This window comes from Zophobas morio, unplaced genomic scaffold (genome assembly GCF_036711695.1).
Source record: "Zophobas morio isolate AGI-343-1 ecotype UQ-CSIRO unplaced genomic scaffold, CSIRO_AGI_Zmor_V1 ptg000024l, whole genome shotgun sequence".
Lineage (NCBI taxonomy): Eukaryota > Metazoa > Arthropoda > Insecta > Coleoptera > Tenebrionidae > Zophobas > Zophobas morio.
The window spans coordinates 20,533,682-20,548,117 of NW_026972129.1; the positions used below are offsets into that span (position 1 = coordinate 20,533,682).

The 14,436-nt window shown below is 31.1% G+C and overlaps 1 protein-coding gene across 8 annotated transcripts in view; it reads left to right on the forward strand.

Annotated features, from left to right (window-relative positions):
- LOC135135110 (sex peptide receptor) overlaps positions 1-10,103 on the forward strand; it is a 333,985-nt gene extending 323,882 nt beyond the window's left edge. For all 8 annotated transcript variants that reach the window (XM_064064095.1, XM_064064096.1, XM_064064098.1 and 5 more), the window contains one exon: positions 8,963-10,103. In XM_064064095.1, the coding sequence (XP_063920165.1) occupies positions 8,963-9,553 (591 nt within the window). In that variant the 3' untranslated portion in view covers positions 9,554-10,103. The remainder of the gene's footprint in view (positions 1-8,962) is intronic.
- The last annotated feature ends 4,333 nt before the right edge of the window (positions 10,104-14,436 follow it).

The following is a 14,436-nucleotide window of genomic DNA, read 5'->3' on the forward strand; positions in this document are numbered from 1 at the left end:
CGTTTTGTAAATAATGGTTTCAAATGGCGAGAGCGGTTTTTTGCTTGTCTTAAGAAATTTGCCAAGGCAGCCGATTTTAATTAAAACTTGGTGTCAAGTATGCAGTTTGTTACTGTACGTCAGGAAAAGATCAATACCTACGGATGCATTGTTGGTTGCATAACCCGTCAGGATCACCTACTCTTAAATAACAAAAATAAGAATTAATTTCTAGTTTTCATTTTACTCAGAATAAATTAAACCTTATTTAAAAGCACGCAATATTTTTAAAATGCTAGCAGCTATTTTTTAATAAATTATTAAGGAGAGTGTTTATACAGAAATGAAGGTGGGTGTATGTATTTATTTTTTTAATCTTGAAGCAACCAGAATTCAAACAGCTCGAGGCAGAAATCCATCTAATTAAATATTTATTTAATTTTATACAATAATCGTGTATTCTAAGAAACACGTCTAACAAAAACAGGAGTGAGTTGGACCCGAACCTTAATTTTTGTAAAATGAGAAAATTACTAATTTTATGCAATAATGAACAATAATGAGGAATATCGTGTGCATGGTAATATCATAACCAAAATTTGTCTAATTATTCCCACTGCCAATTTGATGACATCAATTTTACAAAATAAGATACTTGTGGTTTACGAATTCGTCTTGAATTTTTACCCAAAACAGCCAGATTTTCGCAAAAGAATTCAAAATCTGATAACAATATTTTATAGTTATATAGGATGAAGCAATAAGTGTGTGATTCTTCTGATATTTCATTATTTATTAGGGATAGAAAGAAAGCCAAAGACAAAAGTTGTACGGCTCTTTGGAAACTATACTCTGAAGTTGTTTTTATTTATACAGAGTGTTTTGTTTCCAAGGCATAACACAACTTTTTTTTTTTATGAAGCAACCTATATATTTTTATATGTTCTCATTAGTTTCTTCCAAGATTTTATAGCTGTAGTTAATTTTTGAAATTCCTATTGCCACCTTATTCCAATTTTCTTGAAATTTATTGGCCATCGAAAGGTTCACAAACAAAAATCCCAATAGGTTTATTTTTAAATCTGTGTTACAATATTTTGAGGAAGAACAAATAAAATGTTGAAACTTTATAGTTTTCAGAACACCTGTATTTTATTACTCTATATTAATTACTCTATTTCTTGTTCTGATTCTTCTAATCTGAAATTATTAAAAATATTTAACAAAAAAGAAAGAGGACAAAACGTAGAGTAAGATACAGTAATAAAATACACAATGTCCTATTTGAGAAAACTGAAATATCGATATTTGAAAATTAGAATAATTAAAAAATATTTTATATACTCTGTATAAGAAAATTTCATTTTATTTATAGTACAACAAAGTGCGTACCTACTGCGATTTTTTGTGATTGTAAAACCTAAGAAGAGGTTGATCAAAATATGTGAAAATATATAGGATGTTTCATTTAAAAAAACTAGTGTGTGTTATGCCTTAAAAACAGGACACTCTGTAAAGTTAAAAATAAAGTTAGAACAGTGTATTCTAAAAATGACCATCTGCATAAAAATGCAAATATTTAAAAAATGGTATTTTTCTGCAAACATGTAGGCTACTCCTATTACAAAATACAACTTTTGTGTGTGTAACTTCTAAGTTCTATGATTGAAGATATTTGTAAATTGTAAGTTCCTATTAATCCTGTTACATATAAATTTTTCATATACAGGGTGAGTCACTAAGCCCTCGCTCCTTGTTATCTAATTCATTGAAGATTGAAAAAACTTCACGCTAAATTTGTGCTGTTTCTTGGGTAGTATGCATTAAAATAGTTTTGGATTATACGGGGTGTTTTTTAAAAAGAATAACCTATGAATTTTTAGATATTCTTATTAGCGTCTTCCTAGACTTTATCGTCATACTTTATTTTTCAAATTATAATGCAACGTTGCCACGTTATTCCAATTTTGTTAAGTCTTTTTAGCAAGAGTTCCCCAAAAAATCACAGGAACCCTATATTTAAGACCTATGTAGCAATGTTTAATGGAGAAGTAAACAAAGGTATGCGGTTTGTTATGGTATCAAATAAAAAAAAATTAATATACAGTGTTTACAAAAAATAACTTTAGAATTTTCAAATATCGATATTTCAGTTTTTTAAATAGAACAGTCGGTATTTTATTACTGCACCTTACTCTACTTTTTGTTCTCTTTCTTTCAATATGTCAGTGTGTCCTTTAAAAGAGTAAAACATTTGAATAACTATCAACTTTACATACCTATATAAAACAAAAAAAAAAAAAAAAAATCAGAAAAAACTAAATAGGATATAATAATAAAATACAGGACGCTTTATTTGAAAAACTGAAATATTTATTTGAAAATTGTTAGAATTTATTTTTTTTTTTTATAATCATAATCCAGATGTATTAAAACTCAATTTTCTTTATACCAAATAAAGGGCGTGCCTTTATTTATTTTTCCACCAAATATTGTTACCCAAATTTTAAAAGTTACCTTTCTGCGATTTCTTTTTGAAAATATTGCTAAAAATTTCAAGAAAACTGGAATAACTTGGCATATAAAACGCTGACATGCATGTAATGTGCGTTGTGTCTCAGAGGTTAACAAAGTTCTATTTATAAGTAATAATATCTTTTATAGCAACAATGATTACGTCCACCAAGTGTTTCAAGTTTACAGCAACGTTACCTTTTTTAAATAAAATCTAATAAATTAGATACTTAAATTAAATTAAATTAAGTTGGATTATTGTAGATAAAATCATTATCGCAATTTTTATCCTCATAATTTTTACAAAAACAATGACGTTTTTTCTTTTCGTGATAAATAACCACACTGAAAATAAATCCTAGTTATTCCCACCAAATGAAATTAAATTAAATATAAAGCAGCAAATTAAATATTTTCAAAAGCTTTTTTTTGTGTCTCTTTTAATGTAAATGTTTCGGCAAAACTTCGAAATGTCAAAAGTTTTAGCTTACTTGAGCGTATTAGACGCAATGTAAATGTTCTGAACTCACTCCTCCAGACATTATAATATCAGTATTTATAATTATGTACCAAACAAAAGACTTATACTGCAAACTTGTTGTTATTAGCTCAAAACAAAGTAGCTTATTTTTTTGAAGCTGTTGTTTATTAAATTTATATTCGACCAGAAGAACCAATAGATTTATCATTAACAAGCTTTTTTGAAATAGACTATAAAAGTTATAATTAGAAATATTTAAAAAAATAATCATTTTCCGAACTATGTTGCAAACAGTTTTTTGAAGCTAATTAAACTACTTAAATATTCAGAAACAATTTCTAACAAACTTAATCCTAATCATATAACTTTGGAAGTACATATAGTTGTTAATTCTAGGCTGAATTTATTAAGTCGCACGCACTTGTTTTTAAATAATCGGAGTAATTGTTTTATACATGACAGTTTAGAAACTCTAATTAATAATTGTATCTTTTTCTGGTGTGACGCAATTTCACCAAAAAAATTATGAACATGCATAGTTCTGGCTCATAAATTAGAATTTTGTTAGTATGAAGCTACAAACTATTAAATCCGGTCCTGGCTGCAGTTACATGAGATTACCGGTTAGAGCTCCGGCAGAACTTATGACATCAGATTTATATAACGTCATGCCCGCTGTGCACCACGTTGTATAACGCTGCACCAAGTTTATCTTCCTTAATGGTAAAATTAAATATTAACGAACACTCAAATTCTTCTGAGCCATTAAAATAAAATGTTATACATTGAAGCTAACTCAAACATTCCTGTAATTTTGTTTGTTTTGTATAACAAAAAACGAGATGCTAATTTCCTTATTTAGATTGCAAACTTGCAAACTTGTATTATTTCCTTTTCAGTTAATTAAAATAGCGAACTAAGCCGAATATCGGAACTAATTCCGGCTTTATTTTGCATTGCTTTGCATTCATAGTAAGCTCGCTGTTGAAGCCTACGTAGTGGGTATTTTTTGCCGCCGGCATTAAAATAAGCTACAACTGACCACAAAAATTTGACTAGAACAGGACATTAAAACTGAAGTAATGTCATCTACAAAAATCACGTTTTTTGTTCGGTTCATTAGGAGTGACGCCGCCACAAGTCCTGATGCTGACTACAATAAAAACTCCGGTGATGCTGTGCGGTGCAAAATTAAAATTGTTATTTCTAGCAATTCCGTGGAAAATCTCTGTAAAAACCCACAAAAAGTATAAACCTGCTTTAGGTGTGTACTTTCGTTGGCGTAAAAATTAGTTAAAATTGTACTGAGGGTGGATAATATATCCACTAAAAGTTAATAGCAATTAGTGTCATTTGCTTTGTTTATATTTGTATTTTTTGTTGGTTTGAATGCAGTTCAAAAAAATCGGGGACCATTTTGACAAAAGTCAGCCAATTTCTTAAAGTCTTAGTGTAATATTGGAAACTACTACCATTTGCATTATCTAGGAAAGGTTTTTATAATTATAAGATTTCGTTGTTGTTTTAATAAAAGTATTAAAGTATTGGTTGACCAATTTAAATTAAGTTAATGCTATTTAGTTACTTACCTGCCATTGTGAATATTTATCATAAAAAACAATATATAATTCATTTTTACAGACACAAAAACCTATTTATTTAAGTGATGGCTAATTTTCTGTTTTCTGTTATTGTACGTAGGACATGAAATTGTAGGTTTCCTGCTTCCGTTTGTCTGTCAGTTCTCTCTCCGCCTCTTGGCGATTTTACTAGACGAAAACTATTGGACCGATTGTTCTAGAATTTTGGGTGAACGCTAATCAAAAGTAGTTTAGTCATTCCCATCAGTAAATTGATAATGTCTTCTTAAAATTTTATTAATTATATTCAATTTATGAAATAATTTGCTAGTATCCAAGTAGTTTATTACTCCACCTTTCTTTTTTAATTTAAAAAAATTGTTCAAAAGTTATTTCGATAGAACTTCCCTCGCTTCTGGTTTCACCTTCTTTAATAAATTGACTGGTTCATTAATTTTTTTTGGTCACCCTGTATAACCAAATCTAAAAAATATAAATGCAATGATAAATTACAAGTATAGTCTGATCATATTTTGCGCGTTTTAAAAAGAATTTATTCGGCAAAATTTTGAGATGACGTAATCAAATTTTTGGGGTTGATAAATAGATGCATTTTGATTAAAAACGTAACATGCTTACAATGACTTCACAACGTCAAGATGTCAAAATACATATTCAGTGTTGAAATTCTTGATTTCATAAATTAAATAAATTGGCTTAGTCGTTATTTTTTTTCAGACACCCCGTATAAGCAAATCTAAAAAATATTAATGCCGTGTTAGATCACAAGTATATAGTCATCATAGTTTGTACATTTAAGATAGGATTTTTCCAGCAAAATTTTTGGGCGGCGTGATCAAATTTTCAGGGGAGGATGAGCAAATACATTTTCATCAAAAATATCAAATAAAATAAATTCACGCGTTCATTAACTTTTTTGAGTCACCCTGTATATGCAAATCCAAAAAATATGAATAGAATGATAAATCACAAGTACAGACTCATCATATTTTATACATTTTAGATAAGTAAATATATTTTGATTAAAAATGTATCATTCTTACCATAACTGTAAACCATCTACAAGACTTCAAAGCATTTGGTTTTGCAGATTCCAAATTAAATTGCAAAATGTTGTTTCATAATTTTGATTTTTTTTTTTCAAAACATCTAGACGTTTCGGGTAAAAATTCAATTCGGAGTCATAAACTACATGTGTAGGACTATGTTATTTATCTATATGATATTCCTAATATATATACAAAAATTTGACAACAATCCGCCCAGTAATTTCGGAGATTATCTGTCTAATAAAAATTCGGGACGGTAGACAGACGCACTGACAGACGGAAACAGGAGACCTATTTCTTCGTCCTCTAGGGGTCATGAAAGGTCGAGAAAATGTAAAAGTAGAGAGTCCTTGCTTACGCTCGAGAAGTAAAAATAAGAGAAAATTACGATAAATCTTGAACTGTCTTGACAGTCCCTATAACATTTTGAAAATGTTTCAGGTCATCGTAAGCATAATAAATCGCACGTAGTCTCAAAAATTTGACGGATAAATCCTAAATTTTTTTTTGATGTGCAGATTTTTGAAAAAAATCACAACAAGATTTTGTAATTTAGCTTAGACACTCCTAAATTAATAATTGTTCTGAAATTTAGGACACTGTTTTTGTGTCTTTATTCCGACCCAAACTTTGATGACGTCACCTCGAAGGTAAAATCTATAAAATCCTATGCCTTAGGATTTATTTATTAATCTACTTATATTTTTATAATTTATCTAAGTAACTAGATTCGTATGCTTGATTGTTCCTCAACGGGGAGACAAGTTTTGTCTAAATAACTAATCTTCTTGTAATCGAGTCCATTGGGCGACTAGCTACTTTTATATTTTTTTCAATGTGTCATGACCTCTAACTACGAAAAAATGAGTCTTCCGTTTCCGTCTGTCTGTCTGTCTGTCTGTTCGGCGCCTGAGTCGATTTCTGTTAGATAGAAATCTCCGCAACTACTGTTGTCAAATTTTATATGTGTACTATGAACATTATGTACCTTGTAAAACGCTATAGTCAAACTTTGTCCAATCAGCCCCACTAACAATGTGATGACGTTACCTCAAAATTGTAACTATAGTAAATGGGTTTGAAAGATATATTGTAGAACAATATACTCCTATACGTATAGTTTATGAATCCGTATTGAGTTTTTACTGGAGACATGAAGATTTTTGGAAAAAAAATCTAAATTCTATAATAATATTTTGCAATTTAATTTTGAATCAGCACAGCTGAAAGCTTTGAAATCTTGCAGACGTTTTCAAGTTACCCTAAGCTTAATAAATACATGTAAACATAAATGATGTCATTTCAAAATTGAATGAAAAATATGATGAGTCTATACTTGTCATTTATAATCGCGTTCATTTTTTTAGAATTGCTTATATAGGGTGATTAAAAAAGTTAATGAACGAATCAGTTTATTTTATTGATTAAACCAGGAATGGATCACTCCATTTTCGCGAAAAGTTACTTACAATACTGTTATTATTATTAGTATTACACTGCACTTATTCAAATTGAAATACGTGTCATCGCAAAAATGTTGATGAGGCCATCAAAAATTTTGTAAAAGAAAAACTCATTTGAAACAAACGCGTAACGCGATTATTTATATTTATTTTAATATTACATACATATATCTATCTAATAACGTCCTCTATAAAATAAATTAAAACGCGCAAAATCAAATTTTATATTTTTTCTAAAAAGCTATATTTGTTTTATTGTGCTTCAGGAACGAGGCAAGTTCTGCCTAAATAACCTTCTACTATTGTCTTTAATTTGCTTGCTTTTTCAATCCTATTTGAATTAACTTTCTATATCATGATTTAATTTGCATCGAATTTGTTCTTTTGGATTGGATCAAAACCAGCAGTATCAAAAGTGATTGATCGAAGGAAAAAGCAACAATTTATTTTAGAATTATGGGAAGATTATTAAAGAGGACATATTTTAATGTATCTGAAAGATATTCAGGTATCGATTTATTGTACTTCACAATAAGGAATTTTGAAAAATTTATCAGTTGCATTTTCAGTCAGAAATTTCCGTTTTCTTGAAATATGTAGCAAGTCTGTCATTAGAACTGAATTATTAGTTGCTCCATCGAAGGATCGAAACGGCGACCTTCGTGTAGTAGTCCGCATTCTAATCAGCCAAGTTAAAACATCAATTGGGGATCGTGTTTTTTTGCGAAAATCTAGGTGCCTAGGGTAAAACTCAAGGCGGATTCATAAACCACAAGTACAGGAGAACGTTATTTTATAAAATTTAAAAACCACTTTTTAAAATAAAATTTTATTTGACATCATCAAATAGTTCGTGGGGAGGGATAATCATGCTTTTACCATCTTGCGATATTCCCAATATAAGTACCTATTTATAAAAATTGACAATAATAATCATCAGTCGAACGGCTCCGGAAATTATCTAAGTTTTGCAATTTATTAAGAATTTTAGTTTATCGGGACAATATAATAAAATAAAACCTGACACTTATCCATCAAATGATTTGAAAACTGTTATCTCCAGAACAAATAAAAGAGAATAAAGAGTGTAAAAGCATATCATTAAATCGGTGACAGTATTTCCCGCCTGATCGAAAACGAAAACAGTTTTCGTTATTTAAATAATTCTCCTATTTGTCAATGCGTTTAAAAAAATTGTTTACTCAACAGAACTCGACTCAACTCGACTCAAATTGAATTGGAAATTATTTTCGACAATTCAGGGCTACAAGCCTTAATTCTTATGTATGGAAAAAACCGACAGTGTTGATATTTATGCATCAAAAGCTACTCTAATTTGCAAATTGAAAACGCGATGAAACAGGTGCCGTCAAATTAAAACCGAAGTTCATCTTTTTTGAACTTTTAAAAATTGTTTCAATAAAAAAAGTTTAGAAATTGGCGTTATAACGAAGAACTGATACAACTTGAATGATATTGATTTTAACCAATAGGAAGCTATTAAAGCTTGCACTGATTTAAACCGATATTCGATTACATCCGACAAATACCAATATAAACAACTTAAATAAAAGCACTTACCGGAAAATTCCCAAGTGTGACGAGCATAGAAACTCAATCAATACACCTTCATTTCAACCGTCTCATTCCAATGACTGTTCATTCATATTTGTTTGAATACGGATTGCATTGAAAAGCTTTTACAAAATTAGCGCTTCGAACTGAAAAACTTATGCATCGTTTCTCGTTGGTCGAAATATGAATGGTGTTTAATGCAACAACCGTCACAAAAACTTCCATCGCATTTACAACGAAGTAAACTGCAGCTCGGACTGTGAGTTCCTATTTGGCACTAAATCTGTGTTTATTTTATAGGTGGACGTGTTATGGAACAATCGCACAACTCACGTATGCAGACGTGAACGCGCTTACTGGGTGAAGTTCTACGTGACAGAAAACTGCTACTTCATAACTTACTTCATGTTCAGGGTATTATTCGTACACCTAATCCCTTGCGTCGCCCTCGTCATCTTGAATATCCTCCTCTTTCGCGCCTTGAAACAAGCACAACAGAGAAGAGACCAACTGCTGTCGAAGAAGAATCAAAAGAACGAATGCAAGAGACTGAGAGACTCGAACTGCACGACGCTGATGCTTATTGTTGTAGTAACTGTGTTTTTAATCGTAGAGATTCCTTTAGTGGTGGTTACTTTGTTGCACATTATATCGAGCACACTGTACGAGTTCTTGGACTATTATGTAGCGAATACGTTAATTTTGTTTACGAATTTTTTTATAATTCTGAGTTATCCTATCAATTTTGCTATTTACTGTGGTATGTCGAGACAATTTAGGGAGACTTTTAAGGAATTGTTTATTAGGGGCGCCGTTTCGACCAGGAACGGCTCCTCGCGGTATTCCTTGGTCAACGGACCGAGGACCTGTACCAATGAAACTGTTTTGTAATTTTTATCGCTAACTCAATGTTAAGAGAAATATTACGCTTAAAGAGACTCATACCATTTTGTTTTTTATTTGTAAGAAGACTAAATACTTTGTAACAAATTCGTACTTGTATGTTGTAATTTGTTTAAGAGACTGTATAAAATATGTGTTGAATCCAGTCTGAAACATATATCTGGTTTGTACATAATTTAATGTTGCGTGTATGTACTCAGTAATCTTAGGTTAAGTTGCAGGGGTTTTATTTGACAAACTTAAGGCGTGGACTATTTGTCAATAACTTTCAACAAAAGAGCCCTAACTTGAAAGTAGTTGACAATTATTTCCATTATTTTTAACACTATAATCTGAATTAATTGTAGTGTTGAAATCTTATGACTGTGTGAACGTGTAATTTTGCAAAAATTGCACGCTATTTGATGAACTGAATATGTATCATTAATGTTTAATATAACCATATAGAATAAATGTGGAACATGTTGAATGTTTATATCCACAGATGTTGCCTTCCCTAACATATGTTAAATAAATGTACTTGTACAAAATGTAACAAGTTTTTAATTTAATTTATCACCAAAAATGATACGACTATCTATAAGCATATTAACTACAAAAAAACTTCGTTCCATGGAGAGAAAACATATAACAACATGAAAAGCACCCAAATATTTCCACTGGGAATTACGCTTAACATAAAAAAGTCGTTTCTAGAGTCAAAGTGGACGTATATTTTCTCTGACAAGCATGTCTCACATTACTTAACTTTGCTGACAAAAAAAGACACTTCAACAAACTTTAATTAATTTAGTTGATTTTCTTTCTACCGGTACGTAATCATTATTTTCTAGACAGACTTCGATCAGAACAGTACGTGCTTAATTACATACTAGTCAGGTAAACAGTGAAAACTCTCCGGTTAAAATTTAATTTAAAGGTGCGGTCAACAAAAAACGCTCTCGAGTTAGTGTGGGACGAGCTGTTTTTCTCCTAGTCTACCACGTTCATCGATGCAAACAAAACAGCCTAACGCCAACTAGACGACATTTTTTGCTGATCGCACTTTATCGTTCAGACGCAGCGAATGTTTAAGTAATTTTATTTACAAGTTAAATTAGTAAGTTTGGATGCTTGACGTATTTACACTTACTAAAAAACAGCTTAAGAGAGACACAAAAATAAAATAAAAACACACTTGCTATGACTAATCTCTCGGCTAACTTTGTTGCACCTCAAGTCCGACTGCCTCCTTCCACTCTCCAATGACCTCACGAAGTGTTGGCCAAAACCCCGAAAGGCGGGTTTGCTGACATCCCACAACTTTGAGACAAACGTACTTCAAACACAGCGTTGGGCAATCTCGGCTTAACTAGGGCAACGTTTTGTTAACTTTGGGAATATACATATAACCTTCAGCGACAATTGTGGATTTGTGCATACCATGTCTGGGTAGGTTATTTATATCTTCAACTGCGTCCGAAAGTCTGGAATTCGGAATTAAGTAACCAACGGTATATTCCGCAGATTGGATAAGACAAGCTACGTGCATTATGTGAGAAGACAGAAAAACATCTTACGTAGTTCATCTAGTTTTTTTAATTGATTTCATTGTTCCGAAATTTTATCAAATTGGTTGTGCTTACTTTTAGATTTTCTCAGCAGAAAGCTCTGCAGTAGCAGCGGTTACAATTCTCTAAATGTTAAATTCAAGATCTTCGAGACTTTTTACTTGTGTATTCCTATTTTAAATAAAATTCTAACTAAACTGCCAAGTGTTTTTTTTTTTTGTGCTTTTGCGATTATCTATTTGTTGTCCTCTGTTGCAATGCTTTACTAAATAGCGACAATTACGCAAATTTATTACTTACGAAATATTTAGCTGTCCGTTGATTAGTTTTACCCGGCGCCTCCACCAAATATTTCCTTCAAAATATTTTATAAATTTGTTGAACCTACACGTTGTTGCAAAAATATATAATAATTTAGTAATTTAAACGATAAAAAAAAATTATAAATACTCGGAATATTGTGATAAAAAATTATTAACCACCCGTTTTAAGTGTGGAATTCAACTCAGCATACCCATGAACTGAAAACATGTACAGCGTAAAACAAAATTATCTGAACTGTTACTCTAAAAATCGTATGAAACGTTTCACATATTAAAAACATAATATTATTTCTGAGAGAACGATGTAGTTAAAAATGGTTTGTCTCTGTTCACTTACCAATTTATCGACAGATTTTTTTTTTTGCACAACATTCATCAAGTTTAATGTTTTATAATCTTCCGTTATAACTTATAATTAGTTCGTTATATCTTATCTAGTGACTAATCTTACCTGTTAAGAGTCGGGCTGACATCTCTCCGCCGGAAGAGCCACTAACAACCCCACGAGAGACTAGTTTTAGAAATTATAAATTCCTTGTCTATCATAAAAGAAGTTATTTTTACATATCCAACTAGTGCCGACACATTTTTGAAGGAATCTACACACAAGACATTTATAAAAAGAATACTTTTGTTGAAGGTTCGTGGTGAAGGTTTTCCGTGATATCTGTACATACTTATAAAACCAGCGAATAGATGGCGCATGCAAACATAAGTAAACTTGTAGATTTAAAAATATATTTCTTGTTTTTTCACACACAAATCGTTATTTCTGAGTGAAGCGTCTGCTTTAAGTCTGTTTAATTTATTAAGCTGATTACACGATTGTGTAAAAAGTCATTGCGTTTAAAAAATATCGACATACGTTTTCTGAAACTTAGCCAACTGCAATCCCGAAATAAGTTTCCCATCTGATTTGATTGTAAACGGGTCATCCATGACTTTATCTTTGATAGACTGGTATTGACATATGTCAAATAAAATGGGAAAAAGTTAAGGTAGACATTCTTTTTAATATACGAAATCTTCATTTCCCAACAAGAAATTAAAAACTTATTTTATTGTGTTGTTCAAAGAAAACTATATGTAACTAAAAAAAGTCCCGACATGAATTGTGATGAATTTTTTACTTGTTGTCAGACCGAGGGGTAGAACGTAATTGCAAAATACATCTTTCTCTACAAAAATTTTGAACATGTTTAAGTTTCTTGTTGAGAAAATAAGACTATGTAAATTAAGAAGAAAGGGCAAAATATAAGCCCCGCCCACCCACCCTATCTCAGTTGTAATGATTTTTTTTATTCGTTGACAAACCGACCGACGGAATTTAATTGCAAAATCCATATTTATTTACAAAATTTTGCTCTTTCAAGAACATATTTCACATGGTAATTTCTTGTAGAGAAATGAGGATTTTGCAACTAAGCTCCGCCCTCGACTCACGATGAATAAAAAAAATCATCACAATTGAGAGGGGGTGGGTGGGCGGGGCTTATATTTCGCTCCCGTTTCCGTCTGTCTCCCTCGCCGTCTGTCTGTCTAGACAGATTTTAATTACACATCCATCATTAATCTGTAAAACTACTGCACGGATTGTTGTCAAATTGTCACTTGTGGTTAGGAATCCCTGCTGAGTTTTTACCCCAGACGTTCGGATTTTTGGAAAAAAATCAAAATATATAACAACATTCTGCAAATTAATTTTGAATCTTCAAAACCGAATGCTCTAAAATCATACGAACGTTTTAAAGTTGTCATAAACATGGTGGTAAACCGTTAATGAAAATTGAATTCTTTGAAATTTTGCAAATATTTTTAAATTATCGAAAACATCGTAATTCGTTGATTAAAATTTATCCGTTTATGATCGCCTCCCCATCAAATTGATAACGTCATCTTACAATTTGGCCGAATAAATGTTATTTAAATTTTATAAAATAACATACTTCTGCACTTATGGTTTAAGAATCCGTGTTGAGTTTTTACCATTGACATCGAGGTGTTTGGAAAACAATCAAAATTTTACAACATTTTTAATTTACTTTTGGAAGCAGAAGACCGAATGCGTCGAAATCTCGCAAACATTTAAAAAAATTGATAACGCCGAAGCCTAACTTTTTTGGGATATACCCGATCTAAAATGTGCAAAATATTTTGGGTCTATTCTCATGGGTTATAAATAAGGTTGTTTTAGAGGATCTCACAAAAAAAAATCACAAAATCAAATTTTATAATTCTTCAAAGACACAAAGACACGAGTTCCGAAATAAGTGTCGACCAATTTTTTGTCATATAAATTTGAAACTTTCGGAATAAGTGTTGTAAACCACTCACTGCATACACAAAAAAGAGGTATTAGGGTCTGTTTTATTTGGAATGTCCTTAGCGATACTATTTTCTTCATAAACTCATTTTTTTCTTCTTTTTGAAGTTTTACAATATGGTTCATTCGGCTACTTTCATGTTTTCTCGGCGTTTCATAATCCCCACACTATGAAAACATAGATCTCCCGTTTCTGTTTTTCTGTCTATCTGTCTATATGGTTGTCAACTGTCCGTGTTGATTTTTATTAGACAGATAATCTTCGAAACTACCGGATTGTCAAATTTTAACGTAAGAAAATCGTGTTCGTGATAAAACGCTGACTAAAATTAGTCTAATCATCCTCACCAACAATTTGCCGGAGGCGCGTAAACACGCTATCTTTTTGGAATCAGCACAGCGAAATCTAGTTATATACCGGAAATTTTTTGTAACCGACTTACATCTTCAATAATTACCATTTTTCTAGAATTGCCGAGTGAATTACTGCAATTTTTTTGTATATCAAAAAAAAAAAAATTCAGACTGAATATTTTTAAATCTGGCCACCGCTGGATAAACATTCTATGTTTTCGGAAATAGCCCGACAAAATATATATCTAATTTTTGTCAAAACCAATATTTTTCAATGAAAATTTCGGCCAATTTTCTTCAACTTCCGGAAGTTAGTTTCGG